Source organism: Ambystoma mexicanum, chromosome 11 (genome assembly GCF_040938575.1).
Source record: "Ambystoma mexicanum isolate Mex_15411 chromosome 11, UKY_AmexF1_1, whole genome shotgun sequence".
Classification (NCBI taxonomy): domain Eukaryota; kingdom Metazoa; phylum Chordata; class Amphibia; order Caudata; family Ambystomatidae; genus Ambystoma; species Ambystoma mexicanum.
Genome location: NC_090934.1, coordinates 900,337,129 through 900,359,281, shown reverse-complemented (window position 1 = coordinate 900,359,281; position 22,153 = coordinate 900,337,129). Strand labels below are relative to the sequence as shown.

The window sequence follows — 22,153 nt, the reverse complement described above, 5'->3', positions numbered from 1 at the left end:
CCATAGGTGGCACTGTGTAGTGCAGCATCCTTGGAACTATGCCTAGATTTGCTAGAAGAAGAAACATGAACAGGGAACACTTGTTTTCTAGGAACTGATTGATTCCTTCATGGGAAAGCAGCATACAATTAAGGTTTTCATGTTTCTTTTTATCTTTCCTTCCCACCAGTACGTGTAACAAAGATGAATTCATATGCAGCTATGACCTTGAAGGTAGGATGCTGGTGGATCCTTTCCTGTGCACCATTGCCTTGATCCCCACCCCCTCTTCCTTTAAAGCTTGGTTCCTTGTGTGCTCAGATGATCACTGTCTGACCTGTGTCTTTGGGTGCTAACATTTAACTAACCTGTTTTTTTTGTGCTCAGATTAACACAGACCTGTCTTTTTTTTATTCAGCTTGCATATGTGTGTATGATGGGAAAAAGTACAGATACAATGAAGTTATCTACCGAACAAAAGACATCCTGGGCGAGTGCTTTATCGCCACATGTGCAGTCAATGGGACAATCAGGCGTGAGACCACAGAATGCACCACAACAGCACCCCCCACAACGTTTAACTTCACCACTGGCACACCCACCTCATCAGTCACCACAGGTATGTTATTTGACCTCTCTGAGGTGCGCCTGCTCCTTTGATGTTGGAGTTTGATGGTGGACCTAATGGTTGTGACAGAGGAAAGATATGGACAGCACAAGGGAGAGGTTGATCATTTAGAGTCTGAGCACAAGGTGGGGAACTATCACTCTAGATACATGTTTGAATCCTTTGATGTATCTGCTGACCCTCAACTCTCGGGGAACATTCAATTTTGCTCATCGCCTTGTATACTGGCATATAACAGATGTTATTGCTCCTCTTGATTACGTTTGTTTTCTGCCTCATTACTAGTGTCCAATAGCTAATGTCACCAGAATCGCAATGCCCACCGGTGGTAACATGCCTCTTAAGTGACAGTATGTACATAGGGGCCACCGAATTTATGAATTGATGAATTCATGGGCATTGAGGCTGGATATCCGTTGTACACCTTAAAAGCAAGAGAATGGTTGAAACAACGGTATCCGGTAATAATATCCCCATGTATATGGTCGCCATACATATGGCCGCCGGAAAAAGGCTGCGGCGACTTTATATATATGGTGACCATATAAATGGGATCAAGGGGAGCAGGAGTTGTAGGGGTGCCCCCGCTTCCCTTGGAAAAAAAGGTTTTGGGGGATGCAGGGGTGTCCTCTGCATTTTCAATGTGATAATGACCCTGCAAACCAGACAGCAGTTTTTCCAGGGACATTATCGCATGGAACCGAAACAACACAAGCAAATTAGTAGTGCCACTGATTATAAAAATCAGCACCACAGTCAAGCTGACTACTGTGTGTCACGTGAAGCCAACCTGCATTACAATATTGTTGAATTTGATTTTTAATTCAGCCATGCTATTTCCATGATTCAGGCCTCCATCTTGTAGTTTGGTTAATACATTTGTAAAAAGGTAGGATCCACTCTAGGTTCCTGAAATGAACATAAAATAACTTGTCCAGTCATGCCCTGGGAAAGGAAATACTGGTCTTTTAATTGAGTAATTGGAAGATTTAATTGTTTCCTTTCCTCTTTCCCCATCCCAGAAAGGCCTTCTACTACAGTCTGTGTCCAGGAGGTCTGCAGTTGGACAGATTGGCTCGCTTACAATCACCCAGAATACAACATTTGTAAAACTCCAAGAGATGCTCAATGTCGAGTAGCACAGACTACTGTTAATACTTTGAAAGATCCTGAGCAAGAGGATGAATGTCGCCCAGCAATTAGACAGATATGCAACAAGGACCAAGTACCATCACAACAGTGTCACAACTCTGAGGTCCGCTATAAGTGTTGTTCCCATGTGTCCTGTGGTTCGACAAGCCCCTCTACATCAACAACCACCTCTTCCACAACCACCAGGAATGAAGAAACTACAACAAGAAGTACTGGTACAAACACTGTACCCACAACTGGCTCTGTAACAACACAGAGTTTGACAGGAACAACCACGCCACAGAAAACCCCTGGCACAGAACCTACCACAACTACTGGTAGCACAACCCAGATTGTGACAGGAACAACCACATCTCCATCTACTACTTCAGAAACTACAACAGTCACAGAATCAACTACACCATCCAAAACCCCTGGCACAGAACCTACCACAACTACTGGTAGCACAACCCAGATTATGACAGGAACAACCACATCCCCATCTACTACTTCAGAAACGACAACAGTCACAGAATCAACCACACCATCCAAAACCCCTGGCACAGAACCTACCACAACTACTGGCAGCACAACCCAGATTGTGACAGGAACAACCACTTCACCATCTTCTACGTCAGAAACTACAACAGTCACAGAATCAACCACACCATCCAAAACCCCTGGCACAGAACCTACCACAACTACTGGAAGCACAACCCAGATTGTGACAGGAACAACCACTTTACCATCTTCTACTTCAGAAACTACAACAGTCACAGAATCAACCACACCATCCAAAACCCCTGGCACAGAACCTACCACAACTACTGGCAGCACAACCCAGATTGTGACAGGAACAACCACATCCCCATATACTACTTCAGAAACGACAACAGTCACAGAATCAACCACACCATCCAAAACCCCTGGCACAGAACCTACCACAACTACTGGCAGCACAACCCAGATTGTGACAGGAACAACCCCTTCACCATCTACTACTACAGAAACTACAACATTCACAGAATCAACCACACAATCGAAAACCCCTGGCACAGAACCGACCACAACTACTGGTAGCACAACCCAGATGGTGCCAGGAACAACCACTTCCCCATCTAGTACTTCAGAAATTACAACAGTCACAGAATCAACCACACCATCCAAAACCCCTGGCACAGAACCTACCACAACTACTGGCAGCACAACCCAGATTGTGACAGGAACAACCACTTCACCATCTACTACTTCAGAAACTACAACAGTCACAGAATCAACCACACCATCCAACACCCCTGGCACAGAACCTACCACAACTACTGGCAGCACAACCCAGATTGTGACAGGAACAACCACTTCCCCAACTACACCAGTCACAAAATCAACCACACCATCCAAAACCCCTGGCACAGAACCTACCACAACTACTGGCAGCACAACCCAGATTGTGCCAGGAACAACCACTTCACCAACTACAACAGTCACAGAATCAACCACACCATCCAAAACCCCTGGCACAGAACCTACCACAACTACTGGCAGCACAACCCAGATTGTGCCAGGAACATCCACTTCACCAACTACAACAGTCACAGAATCAACCACACCATCCAAAACCCCTGGCACAGAACCTACCACAACTACTGGCAGCACAACCCAGATTGTGACAGGAACAACCACATCCCCATATACTACTTCAGAAACGACAACAGTCACAGAATCAACCACACCATCCAAAACCCCTGGCACAGAACCTACCACAACTACTGGCAGCACAACCCAGATTGTGACAGGAACAACCCCTTCACCATTTACTACTACAGAAACTACAACAGTCACAGAATCAACCACACAATCGAAAACCCCTGGCACAGAACCGACCACAACTACTGGTAGCACAACCCAGATGGTGCCAGGAACAACCACTTCCCCATCTAGTACTTCAGAAATTACAACAGTCACAGAATCAACCACACCATCCAAAACCCCTGGCACAGAACCTACCACAACTACTGGCAGCACAACCCAGATTGTGACAGGAACAACCACTTCACCATCTACTACTTCAGAAACTACAACAGTCACAGAATCAACCACACCATCCAACACCCCTGGCACAGAACCTACCACAACTACTGGCAGCACAACCCAGATTGTGACAGGAACAACCACTTCCCCAACTACACCAGTCACAAAATCAACCACACCATCCAAAACCCCTGGCACAGAACCTACCACAACTACTGGCAGCACAACCCAGATTGTGCCAGGAACAACCACTTCACCAACTACAACAGTCACAGAATCAACCACACCATCCAAAACCCTTGGCACAGAACCTACCACAACTACTGGCAGCACAACCCAGATTGTGCCAGGAACATCCACTTCACCAACTACAACAGTCACAGAATCAACCACACCATCCAAAACCCCTGGCACAGAACCTACCACAACTAATGGCAGCACAACCCAGATTGTGACAGGAACAACCACATCCCCATATACTACTTCAGAAACGACAACAGTCACAGAATCAACCACACCATCCAAAACCCCTGGCACAGAACCTACCACAACTACTGGCAGCACAACCCAGATTGTGACAGGAACAACCCCTTCATCATCTACTACTACAGAAACTACAACAGTCACAGAATCAACCACACAATCGAAAACCCCTGGCACAGAACTTACCACAACTACTGGCAGCACAACCCAGATTGTGACAGGAACAACCCCTTCATCATCTACTACTACAGAAACTACAACAGTCACAGAATCAACCACACCATCCAAAACCCCTGGCACAGAACCTACCACAACTACTGGAAGCACAACCCAGATTGTGACAGGAACAACCACTTTACCATCTTCTACTTCAGAAACTACAACAGTCACAGAATCAACCACACCATCCAAAACCCCTGGCACAGAACCTACCACAACTACTGGCAGCACAACCCAGATTGTGACAGGAACAACCACTTCACAATCTACTACTTCAGAAACTACAACAGTCACAGAATCAACCACACCATCCAACACCCCTGGCACAGAACCTACCACAACTACTGGCAGCACAACCCAGATTGTGACAGGAACAACCACTTCCCCAACTACACCAGTCACAAAATCAACCACACCATCCAAAACCCCTGGCACAGAACCTACCACAACTACTGGCAGCACAACCCAGATTGTGCCAGGAACAACCACTTCACCAACTACAACAGTCACAGAATCAACCACACCATCCAAAACCCCTGGCACAGAACCTACCACAACTACTGGCAGCACAACCCAGATTGTGCCAGGAACAACCACTTCACCAACTACAACAGTCACAGAATCAACCACACCATCCAAAACCCCTGGCACAGAACCTACCACAACTACTGGCAGCACAACCCAGATTGTGCCAGGAACAACCACTTCCCCAACTACAACAGTCACAGAATCAACCACACCATCCAAAACCCCTGGCACTGAACCTACCACAACTACTGGCAGCACAACCCAGATTGTGACAGAACCAACCACAACAACAGGTAGAACAAATCCATCCACCACTACAACAACTGTAACCACCAAACCTTCCACAGTCACAGAAAGTACATCTCCACTTGTAACTCCCTGTAAACCAAGTTGTAAATGGACACAGTGGATTGATGATAATGTACCTAGCTCTAAACCAGATGATGGTGACAATGAAAAGTTTGAAAACATAGCAGCACCAGTCCAGACAATATGCGAGAAAACAGAGAAAATAAGTGACATAGAGTGCAGAGATAAAAACTTCCCTGACAAAGACATTGATACAATTGATAAAAATGAAAAATGTAATACAACATTTGGGTTGGTTTGTAATGATGCTGATCAGTCTGCGGACAAAGAGGTGAAAATGTGCTCCAACTCTATGATAAGGGTTCTATGCTGTGATATGAGTCATTACACAACACCAGGAACCACACCATCCTCAACAATCCCAGAAACAACTTTCCCATCAACTACAACCACAGGTAGCACTCCCCCGATTGTGTCAGGAACACTCACGCCTCCCCCGACTACTTCTGAATCTACTACAGTCACTAAAACAACCACCTTGACAACTGCGACTGGCATTAAAACTACAACCACTGGTGGAACTACAACTGTTTCAGAAACATCCACAGTTCCTACATCAGCTGCTTCAGAAACCACCACCCCACCAGCAACATCTGGTACCAAAACTACGACCAGTGTTGGGACACCACCAGGCTCCACAACAATAACTACGGCTGTTACAACTACTTGCCATTGCCAAGTAGGGGACACGTTGGTATCTCCTGGTAAGTGTAGCCATCGTAATGTTTGTCCAGTGAAAATAATTGTAGTAGTAATGTAGTAAAGGCAGATGATGCATTAATTTATTGAAAACCATCATTCTTACAGCACGTAACAGTTGGAAAATATAAATTACAAATATATTCATCTGCCCCGGCTTGTTCTTACTTTCTCCAATGGTCAGGTTGTGTACCAGTAGGCTGAAATAGTAATCCACAGACCTAGATAACATCTGATAAAGAACAAACTGACCCACTCTTTGGGTCAGTTTAGCATTAAACCGAGCGTATGCTCATTTCCAGATTGTATCCTGTTGGTTTTTATCTAAAGGGGGAGGGAGGTCACGAGAAGATCTGCCAGCATTTCACTGATATTTTCCTAAGCCCCTAATTGCATTATTTTGTCTGAAAGGTCGGGTTCATCTGAGCAGACTCTAAATCTGCAGAAGTGACCCTCACTGCCAAAACTCAATAATGACTAGAGCTTGCAGCTCTGCAGTTTACTTCATACAAACTGTAAAAAAAATCACGTCATTTACAGCAGATCTTTTCTTGGAGTTTCCCCAGTAGTCGAAGTGGGAACGGTCAGGAGCGGTGCTCCACTATTTTACTTGTTTACTGTTTACAGCTCCACTACCTTTTGCAAATATTTTCACCATTCCAGAACTATTCTTTGTGAAGTTAAAACACACTTCTCCACTTTACCACAAGATGTCAGTTACAGCTAAAGTCAAATGTGTTTCAACTCAATTGGCTGTCAATCGCTTGAAAAATGAAATGTACGTTGCTCCCTCCTTTCCTACTCTGTGCGCCACTGCAGTCACGTTTCCACTACTTTTTTGGTACACTTCTACCACTGAGTGTCCCCCCTACTAGAAATACATTAAGCCACGTGGATGTTTGTTCAATTAAATATCAATGACAATATCATCTGACCCCACCTGACCTTCAGGATCCAATGGGGGGGGGGTCCTTTCATTGCAGACTTGGACAAGCCATTTGTTGCAGAGAGGCAACATGTGTTGCAGATTTGTCTCTCAAACAGGGCTAGTAGTGCTGACAGCTCACCAAGCAATCCCGAAGGCAATATTGGTGCCATCACAGCTTATTTTGTGATTAGGGATCATATCAGCTCGCAAAGGAGCCGTGTTTGGAACTCAAAGATGATATCTGCTTGATTGAACAGCTTTAGAAGTTATTGGTCTAAAATGTGAACATTGTTGTAAGCTGCCACAATGCAACCCTATGGGTTAATGGAATGTATATCTTCCTTTGGCGTACAAATTCCATACTTCTAGGGCTAAGTACACATGACTTTTTCTTTGAGGCGCCCCGTGCAATATGAGAATCAGCATGCTTCTCCTTATGAATGGGTCATTCAAGGGAGATGATGTGCAGGTGTTTGGATGTGATGAAAATCAGGGCTTCGCAATGGTCCCAAATCTCCGTGACTATATGCCATGATGTAGAAGATTGTGCCCCTGCAACATTATCATTGCCAAATCTGTATAACTCTGCAGGGAACGCTATTTTGGCCGCGGTGCTCAAGCCAAAGTAAATATCAACCTCACCAGCCAATATCAACCTCACCAGCACTCACGTGGAGTCCTTCTCATGGTGAAATTGTTGTATTTGGAAAACATGAAACAGAGCAGTGCCTGAGCTGAAAGGACTATGAAGGAGCTTGCAACTGACACAATTACTGAAAAGAAGTTCAAACTCTGGTTCGAAGTCTTTCAATCCTGAAGGATTGTGAAGATTCCCGTTCTCCATTAATCAATCTTTCACCATAGATATAGAAAGCATCATGCAATAGTTTATCTCTGCTCTACATTTCAATTTGCGGATGTTATATTTCCCTCCTCTGTCCACTAACCATAATGTTTCTAACAATTATTTCCAGGTGGTGTCATTTACAATATGACAGATAAAAATGGCTGCACATATTATGCCATCTGCAATCAGGAATGCACACCGGAAAAGCACCAGGGACCCTGCACAACCCCAAACCCAACCGGACCAAGCACTCTCCCACAAATCACTACTGTAACCTCAACTGTGGCTACTTCCCATCCAAGCACTTCAGAAAGCCCAACAGGAACAAGCACCCCAGCACATCTGAACGCTCTCCAACCTCAACACCTCGAACCTCGGCTGTGCTTCCTCTCACAGTCACACATCCAACCACCGGCCTGCCAGATATGTGCGTTCATGTTCACCCCTTCAGAAAGGTAAATTGTTGCTCAGGGCATCCATGGATCATGGAAGGAATTGCGAAGAATGATCAGACAAGCATAAACGTGTATGCACATTGTGGGGTAATCATCCATACAAATTGCACTCATTCTTTATTCTCATGGATGTGGGTTGGCTAGCACAACCCCAATTCTCATCTTTTAATTTTAATGGGGCATGTCTGCGGAAAGGAGAAGAATAGCCGCTCTGCTTTTACACCTGGCCTTCACATGGTTTCAAAAGGTTGCTTAACTTTGCGCAGCACATCAGGGAAAAATATCTCTGTTTTAGCGGTGAGATCCATTGCTACCAGCGGATACATGCGCCACAATAGTAATCTATCTGGGAGTCAATAAGTGCGCGATATAAAACCGAAATGTTCTTTTTGTTACAGGTAAATGAAACCTGGCCAATCAACAAATGTGCCAATGCAACCTGTCAAAGTGGCGGCAACATCACCATCAAGGAAACTGAATGTCCTGCTGTCAAGCAAGTCACTTGTGAAGGTGGTCTAGCTCCAAAACAAGTCTACGACCAGAAGGGCTGCTGTTTCCAGTATGAATGTGAAAGTAAGCACTGATGAAGTTCTAGCAGAGCCACGGATGCGATGTGTTGTTGGACGGGGCATTCCGGCTCTCGTTTCGTCCGTTGCATGCACCACAGCATCTCTAAAGTAATTCCTTTGACCCTCCTCACTCAAGGATTCAGACCTGTCCTCAGAACTTTCTAAAATCACAGAAGGTTGGGTGTTCCGCTCTGGTTCCGTGTGTCTTCTACCTATGCCCACTACACAGATCAGCATACAGTTCTATAATTCTATTATGTGCACGTGTGAGGATCTCGCTTCAAAGTGACGATAATGTATCTAAATTAGTAATTGGGTAAAGCACATGAGCAGGTGTACAGCTCTCCTTTTCTACAGGGAGAATGGGTGGTACAATGATAGACTCGCTGGGTCTGCTAAGCTTCTCTCCTGTGAACGATTGCACACCACTGTGCATTTGTGGGAAGTGGGCTGGGATGGCAAATGCTTTCTTTGTTGAGCATGCAATTACCAGTGTTAGGAATTCCTTCCAACTCCACAACTTGAATCCTCAGATCATTCAAAGCAGCTGTGGTAGATAAATTACTCCTCCTCCCCACCCCCCATGTTGTTCGCTAGTGGGTAAGGTGTTTTTTAATGAGGTGTCTCTGCTTTTCCGTTGTTTAAACCATAACCACAGAATTAACCTTCAGTGGTGCTACAAACACTCAATATATGGTGCTCGTGATGATAGTGGCGTTTTCCTGCAGACAGGAGGCTGTAGATCTTGCTCCCTCACAGAGATGTCAGATCTTTATCTAAGGCTGGTTTGAAGTGGGGTCTGCAGCATCTTCCCAGAAACCAGGGATGTGTGGTTTTTGCTAATGAGGGACAGTCACCCACATACCAACTTTGCCCAATATTGGCAATTTGAAGGGGTTTGGCACAGTAGTGGTTAGGGATTATCTGTGACCTGGATTTCCAATATGCTCCCTTCCTCAGCCAGGCATTTCACAGATTGCATTACACTTCGAGATGTAGTTAATTTCTCAGTACTGTACACCAGTATTTGCAGAACTGACCCCTCCTCCTGCTTACTGCACGCCGTGATGTCACAGTCCTCCAGAGCTCCAAGCGTTCCACTCACTAAGACCAGTAAATAAACTGCGGTACCTGTGAGCCACTGGTATATTAAAAGATTCCAGTTGTCACTCTCACCACTCCATGTAGAAAAGAATGGTTTATTAAAAGGCATTCTTTGTTTTTCTTCCAGGCTGCGTGGGACCTGATGGAAAGTCCAAAATGGTGAGTTCACCAACGCTCATTCACCAGCAAAGTTCTTATTTCCGTAAATGCATATGTTGAGTAGCCGGTGGGTGACTGTTTCGGGTCCTTTGTTGGGCAGTAGGGTGTATTGTGTCTTCAGCATTGGATTTTGGAATTAACACAGCTTTCCAAATGCTATAATTTGTACCAGTCTAACATATTGCTTTACTGGACAAATAATGAAAGAATACAGTGTTAAATAAAATGTAAGGGAACATCCAGGTTGCCCAGCACCCAGTTCATCCTATATCTTGGAAACAGTGGCTACTGGCCTGAGTAGTATAGTAGGTTCACATGGTAAAGACCACAGCCGCTCAAGGTGTCATTCAGATTTTGGTCCCCAAAAGAGAACAAGGAATTAAGGAAGCAGAGATATATTCAGCTTCTGAAAAGCATTTACAAACAATCTGAACATGCAGCACATCCTCTAAAAATGTTCTTGCACAGGGTATATGCCTCAGGTTTAAAAAAAAGGCAGGCACATTTACAGTTACAAGAAGTTTATTTCACCTTTTGGTTCTATGTAACCAATTACCTATTCGTCCAGTGGTACAATTCTTGTGTCCAGAATGTGCTTCTCAGCCTAGCTCCCTATTTTCTTGTCTCATGTTGCAGCCTGGAGAGACCTGGACAAGTAACTGCCAGACGTGCGCCTGTGACAAGGAAACCATCTCAGTGCAATGTGTCCCAATGAAGTGTGAAGAGAGCACGTCTCCGACATGCGATGAAGAAGGTTATGAGTTGGTTGAGGAGGTAGTTCCCGATAATCCCTGCTGCACCAAGATGGCATGTAGTAAGTATAATTGTCCATGGGCTTCATTGGAGGGACAGTCATCATGGCACGTCATGCTCCCTTTGTCATCTCATGACCAATCTCCTTTGCCTCTTATCAATGTCTAGGGCAGGAATTTGCTCTCGGTTTTGTCTGCTGCCTGATCAGTCCCCATGATTCTTTTACTTTCCAATTGCTTCTTTAGAAGTGGCAAGTGTATCCAAAGGGTGGGTGGAAGGACACGGGTCCTTACCTGCAGAGAAAGATACTCGTGATATACAGGGACATTCAATGTGCTGATGATTGGACAGCACCCGCCTCCCTCACGCCATAAGCACTTTGGTAAATTAATAAATAAACCTGAAAATCAGAATGCGATGTCCGCCTACCATCATTGAGGTTAAGCTCTTTAATCTGTGATAGTGATGCTCCTGACAATACTTCCAGCAGGTGCACATTTATTACATTGACTTACCAAAGGCCATTACGGTAAGTGTTACCGGAATGAGCAAACTGTAAAAGTACAGTGTCACACCAGAGGAACTACTGAATTATGGTGTCATCCCAGTAGAATGAGGGCTAGAATCCTTTTTGCTGTACACCCAGAGACAGCTGCCATTGCTGATCAGTATATCCCTGGCTAGAAGGAATATGTTCTCCCTTAATTTATGGCTCGAGTTAATATGTTTTCCTTGAAGCCGTAGCTGGAATGTATGTCCTTTCCAGCCATCAATCTCTGGTGACTATGGTAACAATTACATCTCTTCCCGACACCCCTGTGTAGGATTGAGATCCACGTGAGCAAACACACCTACAACATATGCCCGGAATGCATATCTTTGCCCAATTCTCATGACTCCAGTCAATATTGCAGTGTCTGCCTCAAGGAAAGAAATCATGTTATTAGCCATGAGACATGGTTCGAAAGACTCTCCTTTCAATTCAACTAGAAATGCTAGCCCGACTCATGACACTAAGAAATGCTGCCAAGGTTTTGATCAAGGTGTTCATCTAATGTTCTTCCTTTTTACAGAATGCAACCCCAGACTCTGCTTTCCCACTGTCAAGAAATGTAACATAGGCTTCAGCCTGAGCTCCATCATCACTGACGGTGACTGTTGTGCCAAAATGGAATGTGGTGCGTATCACTACCAAATGCAATAGTATCACACTGCCCATAGGGTTGAATACTGGCATATACGCTGTTCTAGGTGCATGTGGCCATTCTGAAAGTGAAAGTGAACACACACACGCTAGTTCTTAATGCAAGGACCCTTTATCCCTTTATGGGCATACTGTGCTTGTTGTACATTTATGCTGTGGAGGGATGGGAATGTAAGACATTGTTTTATCTCAGCAGTAGCGTAGAGCATCTTTGATGAATGTTTTGTATGGAACAGTTTGCAATCAGAAACACTTCCCTCTTCCTACTTAGCGGTTCCTGACCCCTCACCCTATTCTCCTTCACCCTCTTATATTTTCACCCACAGTCATCTCCATTTGATTGGTATTTCCTACTTCTCCATCTCTTCTACCAACTCTGTTCGTATGTCTTCTTTTCTACATCTGACTCTGCTTATTGAGGCCTTCGCTCTGCAATCTCCTGTGTCTTGTCTATTTTATTGTCGTGCATACTTCATTCCATCTCTTAAACTCCTCGCCCCTGATTAAATCCAACTTTTGGATCCTGCCGTAGCATTCTCCATAAGTGAGAATGGACATTGAAAAACTCTACTGAATGTAACATACCTCTGTACTTTCATTGTTATTCTAATTTCAGTGCCACCTTTGACAACATACACTACAACATTCTTCTGGGCCACCCTGCAGAGTTTGATGGGCCTGGCATTTCGCTTCAGTAGACAGACTCTGTCCTAACAAACAGATCTCAGGTCATCACCATTGATGATGATGAGGATTGCACCAAAGTATTTGTTAACCCCTGTGGTGCTCCTCAGGGCTCTGATAAATCCCCTTCCTTACCTAAACCTTCAGCCACTGGCCAGACGAATTGGCAATTACTACGTCTACTCCAAAGGCTTTTCAGAGTGCATGCTTGCTATAAATCAGTGGCTGGATAATGACAGACTCAAATTTAAGAGCTCTACGACCATGGCCCTCCTCTTTCTCCCACTAAGCTCCTCTGACCTTCCCTCTTGGCACAACAACCCACGCCCATCACCACTCTCTTCACGAGTTTGAAACCTGAGTGTTTTGATGGATTTGAAGCTCAACCGTCTGTCCCAAATTTGTAAAATATCCCACTCATGTTTCTTTAACTGAAACATGTGAAAACGATTCTGTCTTGTTTCTCTCCATCCTGAACATGATAATGAATGCTTTTGTGTTGGCTTGAGTTGGCCACTGCATCCTAATCTATCTCGGGCAAACGATTCTGTCTTGTTTCTCTCCATCCTGAACTTGATAATGAATGCTTTTGTGTTGGCTTGAGTTGGCCACTGCATCCTAATCTATCTCGGGCAAACGATTCTGTCTTGTTTCTCTCCATCCAGAACTTGATAATGAATGCTTTTGTGTTGGCCTCAGTTGGCCACTGCATCTTAATCTATCTCGGGCTTCCAAACAAATCTCTGTATAAATTAAAGAGAATGGAAAGTGCGGCTGCTAGATGACTCTTGAGTCTCACGAGAAGTCATTGTCCAAGCTGCGCTGGTTGCCACTTTCAGAGTGGATCAGTTTCCAAGCACTAGGCCAAGACCCTACATAATACGGAGCATAACGTCCTCACAAATAAAATATCACTGTACAAACCCAGTAGGTCACTTTGATATCAGAAGTTATACCTGCAACAAAGCAAAGGTGTATTCGCTTCTCATAGGCCAAGAAAGCATGTCTGTATCAGTTGGCTTGTCTCTGGAACAATCTTTCACTCGCCCTTCCTATGATCGGTAACGATGTGCGCTTTAGAAAGAAACATTAAATAATGATTTGCAAAGATTTTCTTTGATATTGTAGCTCTGTTATTCCCCTCATATTCTGCATGTCCTTGATACCTCTCCTCTTGCTACTTAGCACCTTGATGCCCCTCGGGCGAGTGCTTGTGCTTTATAAGGCTCATTAGTTAAACGTAAACACTGTTCTAGCTGCTCATCAATCTATGCTCTACCTTCCTACTATAAAGGACACTATCTTCTGTCTGTCACCAACTGTCAGACTGGAACTTTAAACTTTCCTCTACCCTTATTCGTCTTGACCCATCTGCAGCATTTGACACTGTCAATACCCTTTCACATGTCGCCACCCTTTTTGGTATTCTAGGCTTTGTTCTTTTCCCTTTGTCCTCTTTTCTATCCAATCATTCCTAATGTATTCCAAAGGCTGGGGTATCTCTACCCCTGTACCTCTTCCTTTCAGAATTTCACGGGACTCCCAAAAATCCCCAGAACTATTATTACCACTATTATTTCTCAGTTTAGTTTTTCAAAGTTTCGCTCCTTTCATTAGAAATGCTTTCACCATTGTGGCTTTCATGGCAGAAACACAACCCATCAGAAGTAGACTATATTTAAACAAGCTTACAGTGTTTACAAGATAACAAACTAACAGTAGAATAAACAGGAACAAATATTCCTTTAATTCCTATGCTGTTAAATTGATTTCATTGTCCTCTTCTTCTGATCATCTTCATTCCAATATTTTCAAGTGTTTCCCTGCCATCCAAAATGGGATACCTTCTCACTCTGTTCTTTTTAACTCTGTCAAAACGGACATTTTCTTTGATATCCTTTGCCATCTCCTCACACCTGTCCTCCTTCTGTTATCCTACCTGGCCCACGTCTGACACGCACATTTCATTTTTGATCCCCCTCCTATTTCTTGTAACCACATCTGTTTTGTTGCACCGCCCTGTAGATCTACAATAAAATGCACTATTTTCTGCAAATAGTGGAGCATTCTTGTACCCTTATTCCAGGTCTTCCATCGGATGCTCTGCTCCTCTCTAATCCACATGCAATGCCGCAGAACATGTTCTTCCCAATCTTCCAGCCAATGCTTTCCTTCAAAGGCCCCCGTTATATAGTTGTCTTTAGTGCCCTTTTCTTTACATTGTGTTCATGGTCTGGCTTCTTCTTGCCACTTTTCACAGATTGCTGTTCTGTCCTTGCACCTCTCCCCACTCTGGCTCATAAACTGTCTTTTTCGTTGCCTCTCTGTACGCTCTTATCCCACTCTCGGTTCCTCGGTTCCTTTTCTTAACTTCTTAAAAGCCATTTTGTTTTCCCTCCCTGAGCGTTTTGCCTCACCTATGTGATTTCCATTATCATGTTCTTCATGTTCTACTGTTTGTTTATTGTTGTTATAAAGCATTTTAGGGAAAGCACAACGTATAAAATCAAACAAAACCGAAATGAAGCAAAATGTGTTAATGTAGCAGCTCTTGTAACCAAGCGCAGCTCTACGAGCTATGATACCATCTGATATTTCATCTGTAACTTTGAAACACAATTTCTTGATGTATAGGCGTCTTACGATTGCCCAATAAAAAAAATAACATAAAATAGCTCTGGCGAATGTGACAGTGAGATGTATTTGTTCTTCCCACCACAGTGCCAGAGAAAGTCTGCGTATTCAACAATGTTACTTACCAGGTACGTTATGACTCTTTTGCACAGCATGGTATTAACCCCTGCTGACCATATATATATATATATATATATATATATATATACAGCCAGTGAGGTGACTATCCGGGAATTGCAAGAAGCAAGGTTGTGCTCTTGAGCAGGGCAGACGTGTGCTCATTTTGTGACATGGACTAGCTTAATTAAAGGTGTGAGGCTGGGTGGGTATTTCCCTTCTCCGTGACACTTGGCTGTTGGAGGCATTTAGCCATTCTCGATTCAATGCTACTTTCTATTCTGGCAGTCAAAGGGCAGGGAGGTTGTAGTTTCAAACAGCGGAGGAGGTACTGTGGTCCCTGTCCGTAAAACGAGTTCTAATATTCAATGTATTTGCCTGCAGAGCAAGGAGACCATGCAGACCCCAGCAGGAGGACATCAAGTATTTTTGCAAATTATTACACACTTTGAGGCCCTTTTGAGAGCCATAAGTCATGTCACTTGTGGTGAGTGCGAGCCGGCAATACAACTAGGGAATGTAAAGGCTCAGTGGCTGGGGCTACCGGAATCTTTCCAATCAACTCACACAGCGATAAAAGGGAGATTTACTGCACACCATAGTGTTGTCAGCAGGTTTACACTGGATGGATGTTGGTACTGTATCTGCCAACCCAGCTGTTCATAACTATGTGACAAAATGTGATAGCTGATATGATCAAGTATCTATTAATTTCAGCATCTTTTTGGGGTATTTGTGCAATGGATGAATATTGTGGCTCACAGCCCCTAAATCATGTAGCTGGACCTCCCACGGTTGTCTGTGATTGCCCCAAATGAGTATGTTTTAAGGGACTTGAAAGTTACTGGATTGATAACAGAGGTGAAAGGGCCGCTTCTTCACCAAGATATCAACACTAAGGACATGTTGGTGGCAGCATAGTGCCAAATGAATGGGAGCTTGAATGCTGGTATTGACACCAAAATAGGCCTTTGAGTATTATCACAAATGTTTTGGAATAGCACAGGCATGTCTACCCGGCCATTCCACAGAGGATGGGGTGGTCTGCTGCCTCACAGTCTGGTTGAACTGGGCAACTAAGATCACTAAGACCCAACCCACCCATGAACTCCCCGTTCTGAGTTCCTTAGAAGACCCCAGAAAATAAAGGCAGCATAACACTAGGGTTACCTTCTTAATCTGAAAATAAAATGGCATAAAATGACTAAACCGCCCTTAAAATTAAAACTGCCTTACAGGGGAGGTTCAAGTCAGAAAGTGAATAGGGTGAGTGTATATGGAGAGGGTGGAGGTTGAAAAAGATGGGAGGCATATATGTGAAGCCTGCCATAATTGGCACAATGAATGGGAATTTAGTTAAAAAAGGAGAAACAAAATTCTATTTCTATGTCTTGCATGAAAACGCATAGTACCCATTTATTGTTTGCTCAAATTTCTCAATATATTATGCATTGGTTAACACGTTAATTATGAGGATTCACAACTCACTCTTGTGGACACTGTCCTATTAGAACCTTGTACTGGACTCAGCCTTTGCTTGCCACTGAGAATGATACCCATCTATTGACCAAGCATTGCCTCTCTCCTGCTCTCCTATCTATCTCTTTCCATTGCTCTTTGCCATTGTACACGTGCTATCCAGCCATTATCTATGTCAATTTTCTTCATGCATCTTGGCTGTCTTTCTCCGCAAGGCTCATCAAGCACACCACAATGTCAGTACATCACTGGTCCATACCCAGAGATTCAGCTCATGGTCACCAGGGTACACACCCTACCCGCCATCCTGCTATTCAGTACGTAACCCAGCATTGATTCTATTTCTCTTTGCCTTCCACCAGCCTGGATCAGACATTCCACAAAGCAAGGGCAGCTGTCAAGTTTGTGACTGCAGTGAGGAGATAAACCCAGAGACCCAGCTGCACAAAGTGAACTGTGAGCCTGTTACTTGCAAGACAGACTGTGGGCAGGTAAGCAGTCACACTTTAATGAAGAACGCCACAAGTTATTTTCACAAGGCTTTATCTTTATTTTGTGGTATAATACTTTGCTTGTGAAGTATGAGTGTGTTGTATTGCTGCCAATTGAAGATGGTGAAATTAAGTAAAAACAAACACTTTGAAAATCAGTACAAGCTCCCACTGACAGTGCAGACGAAACCTACCTGAGCTAACATGAGTCCAGAGAAACTATGATTGGGAGACGTCATTCCCAATAGCTATATTGTCATTCGTCCCTCATGGCACAAATATGGTAATGAGAGGGAAGGCCAGGTCCATAACTATTCAATCTGTTTTCTCTCTTGTGGCTGATTGCCTTTCACAATGAGGAGGGTGAAGTTGGATTTGGTGCCCACCTCATGCACATGTGCATCTTGACCTCTGCCAGTGGCAATTATTTGTCAGAATGCAAAGAGGAGTTGGCCTCCTTCACATACAATGCACAGTGTCTTTCAGAATAGATTTACTTTGAGCATAAGAGGGTACAGCAGGAATTTCCAGCGAGAACATTTATTGAGCATTCTCAAGATGATCAATTTTAGGTAGGAGATAAGGTAAACAGGTGGGCATGATGATCCATTAAACACCTTCCCTTCCAAATCTACATTCCACTGGTTGTAGCGAATATCCAGAAAGCAGCATCATGCTATTCAAATTAATGAGGAAGTGAGCATATCAAATAGTACCTCTGATGTCTCTAGCATGGAGATAGTACAACTGCAGGTACCACCATAACTCCATTCACTACATTTCACAAAGGCCAAACCATGTGACAGCTGTTCTTCTCACCCATCTGTGCCATAGGGTTATGAGTATACCACAAAGTCCGGCGAGTGCTGCGGGGAATGTGTCCAGAAGGCTTGTGTCATGAAGACAGAGAACAATGAAACCAAAGTCATTGAGGTAATCCTGCTGTGCTTGGTTATTATGCCCTATTTCACACTAGAGAACATTGCATGTCAGAGCTAGGTGTCCTTGAAGTAACGAGCCACAAACTTGTACTGTGTCATCATGTTGCCTATTGAGCCAGTACTGCTCTCTCCTGGATAGCAGGGCTGGAGTTTTATTTCAGGAAGTCTGCGATACAGCTCAAGACTTTGCTCTGCAATGTTATGCTCATAATTAGAGATACGGGTGGGTTTACAAGAGTTCTGACCAGAAGAGAACACTTTGGCTTCTCTGATCTCAGATCCAAATCCTACATCCGATTCCATGGAATGAAAGACTGAGAAGATTGAATATGCCATAGGGATTCATAGGCTTCACAGAGCTTCAACTAGCATGACTCCAGCTAGCGTAGACTAGCAGAATGCCAGGGTTCAAAATGAATTGAACATTATCATTGGTAAGAGATGACCATCTCCTCCTATCAAAAACAAATGAGGAAATCATTTGAAAAGGAATCATTTGTGGTACCGTCCTCCAGTCATGGAGCATCATCTGATCTCCACAATAGCATTGCCAATGTCTTTGGCTCTTAACATAGATCTTGCAAAACATATGTCTACCCTCTGCCATCGTGCATCCAACATGGAGTTGGCACCAATTTTGTTGAATCGCCTCCCCTTTTACATTTTTTATTTCAGGTTGGAGACTCCTGGAATCCACCTGGAACCAATTGCACCTACTATGAGTGTCATGAAATAGAGGATAAGTTTGTCCCAGTTACAGTGAAGAAGATGTGTGCAGACTTAGAGCCAGAGGACTGCGCAGTTGTAAGTTGCTTGTGACTGTTTTATACACTGTCTTCACCAGCTGAAACATGCGATTCACTTGTATTTCTTTCAGTTCAGCATGAAGATTACTGGTTAGGTCCCTGTCCGTTATTTACAACATCTCCCATGGCATTGGCCCATCATATTTTTACAATTAACTTTGATCGGAAACTCTAGTTGCCAAACGTTGGGGGAATGTGCTCTTCTACAAATGTGCTGCACACTTTTTTGTTTGCTGTTTGCACAGCATTTTATGAAAGCCTATTCAGCACAACTGGTGTATCCTTTCCTCAGCCTAGCAAATGCCTGAGGTTCAACCATGTAATAAAGTAGGAAGATATTTAAATAGGAAGATCCTTTACCACAGAGGTTCCTGACCTGAGGCTCCTCAGATGTGTTAGACTATGGTCTCCACTATCCCTCACCAGGTTTATGCTGGCTGCTGAAAGGAGCTGTGGTGGCTACAGCTTGTTGAATTTGTAGTTCAAAACATCTGGAGAGCCAACGTTTGCAGACATCTGCTGTAGCCAACTACATCATTAAAAATCTGCATGGTTGTTATTCCGCGTTGAAATACACATGGATTGACAAAGAAATAATACCATCCTCCTTATTATCATAAAACATGGTCTGGCTATTGTGGCTCTGTAGTTTGTATATGTTTGCCTGTATCGTACCCATACCTATAATATTACTTTGCAGTATGAAGGAAGACTTTCTAGATTTTCTGAAGAGCATTTCTCAATTCCAAAACAGCCATTGCTGTAAAAACCAACATCATGACATTCCTTTGCACAGTTGTCCAAATGTTCCATAAAAAGGCCATATCATCCTTCCTCGAACCCAGAACTGCTCACCTTTACTTCCCTGACAATGAATGACACTGACTTCATGCCGAGCAAGACATTAAAACAGCTTAAGACTATGTTAGAGCAAATGACTTAGCCTGGCTGATTACAGCTGTATACACTTTTGATTCAGTGAGGGATTAGTCTACTGTCCTGTATCTGTCGTGTATGGTCGGGAGAGAAGGAAGGGTGACCACCAGCTACCATGGGGCCCATCAATCAATTGTCATTAGTGCTGGTAAAGGCTACAGCTTCATATCACATTATGTTATACCATAACGACGTTCAAAGTGCGCCACCACTCAAAGGCTTTCTGTCATTGTGCAGAACACTAACAGACAGAATGCTTCCTGTGCACATTTACACATTTCTCAGGAATGGGCACCTGGTTTGGGATCCTATATCATTCTCGGGGATGGCCATTCAAGACTTTAGCAAACATTGAAAAAGATCTGCCTCCATTACATACATGCCAAAATCCTGAGATCTTCAGCAGCACTTTATCTGCTGAGAGAAGGGCTTTAGTGGGTTAGTTGACAAAGTTTCATCTGTAATGAATGGTACATTTTGTGAATTGTCTGTGCACCAAGCTCAGGCATTTAAACCTAATACTTTTAACAGCTTGTTGGGTATTTTGTGGATATTTGGGGCTTTGCGGTATTTTCTTACCGCCAAAATACCTTTAGCAATAATCACTCTCTGTATTCATATTGGATCACACATGACAATAATACATTGCATTATTTCAGAATTCAAACCTATTTAGATGGTATGCGCGGTAGTTTGCGTGGTTGGTTGGTATAGTGGTTGGTTTATTTGTGGCCCCAATATCCAACATCCCTTGCTTTTTATCTAGATTGTTCTTGATCACTAGAGAGATCTCAGGCCTACATTTTAGGGATACCACATTTTCAGTGTTAGTGTTGTGTGCCACCATGGGCAATTGTGGTATTTTTGTGGTAATTTCCACCACCTCATATACGGTAGGGAACTATGTCCAGAGAGTCTCTCTTCCCGTTGACTCATGTACCTCCAACAGGCTATGCTACAAACAGTCACTCAAAACTGTCCATACTGAATATAATCATGCACACATCTGCTTTAAAATGACAATTGCACTGTTTAAAAATCTACCCACGTTTAAACCTTTCCCCATGCAAAATGAAAGAGAAAAATAATACACACTAGCTATCTGTTTTCAAATATTTTTGTATTATAGAAATTTCATTTAAACACAGTTTAACTTTTTTTACAGAAATAAATAAAATGGTACAACATTATTTGTGATAAAATGAACAGAGAGCTGCGAGAATATATTCAATTGGTAACATTAAATATGCTGATAAGAGACTGAGACTCCCTCTAATACACTGACTGAACAGCTTCGCGCACTTTCGCACAGCTCCCACCCGCTTCTGTAATTACCTTATCTGTTCAGCATGAGTTTTCTCTGGCTATTCTCTTTCTGAATTTGGCTCCCTTGAAGATCAACCCCAGTGAAAACAAGCATCTGCCGTTCTCAAACCAGGGTTATTGCCTGGAGCTCTCAGCTTTTGCAGCAGGAATGCCCCAGCCAGGAAAGAGATCCTTCTCTCAGCTCTGCAAGATGTCGACCGTCTTCCCCCTCTTCTCAAGCTTCTCCAGCAAAGTTCTAATCACAGCCACTAGCATGATACTTGCTATGACGCTGCTCCAATCAGAATCAATCATGTCATCTCCTCCCTCACTACACAATGGCTCACTTCTACAGTGGCAATTGTAACAAACTGATTTCCTGCTCCTTCGAGCTCTTTGCTTCCTGTAGTTATGTGGACAGAGCAGCAGAGAAAAAAATGAATGTGCGTTTAAAAGTTCACTTTCAGAGTAGGCCTAATTCTGCAGTGGAGACACATTTTTATTAGTGGGTTATGTTAAATGAAGTTTTATTAGTCAGGTTAGTTGTTAATAAGGTTAGTTATTAATTTTCAAATGTGTCTCTGCAACATAGGCATTTCAGGTGAAAAATAGTGTGCATTTTGAATGTGCAGATGTGTGCTTTTAACTGTAAAAATGGATTTGCATCTTATATGTAA

General features: G+C 43.4%; 1 protein-coding gene across 1 annotated transcript in view; it reads left to right on the top strand.

Annotated features, from left to right (window-relative positions):
• LOC138505064 (mucin-19-like) overlaps positions 1-22,153 on the top strand; it is a 424,600-nt gene that overhangs the window by 390,214 nt on the left and 12,233 nt on the right. Inside the window, exons 65-76 of the mRNA XM_069625388.1 lie at positions 170-213; positions 398-598; positions 1,630-6,069; positions 7,993-8,294; positions 8,693-8,867; positions 10,095-10,126; positions 10,763-10,940; positions 11,953-12,057; positions 15,489-15,529; positions 17,360-17,488; positions 18,323-18,421; positions 19,105-19,233. Coding sequence (XP_069481489.1) covers positions 170-213; positions 398-598; positions 1,630-6,069; positions 7,993-8,294; positions 8,693-8,867; positions 10,095-10,126; positions 10,763-10,940; positions 11,953-12,057; positions 15,489-15,529; positions 17,360-17,488; positions 18,323-18,421; positions 19,105-19,233 — 5,875 coding nt within the window. The remainder of the gene's footprint in view (positions 1-169; positions 214-397; positions 599-1,629; positions 6,070-7,992; positions 8,295-8,692; positions 8,868-10,094; positions 10,127-10,762; positions 10,941-11,952; positions 12,058-15,488; positions 15,530-17,359; positions 17,489-18,322; positions 18,422-19,104; positions 19,234-22,153) is intronic.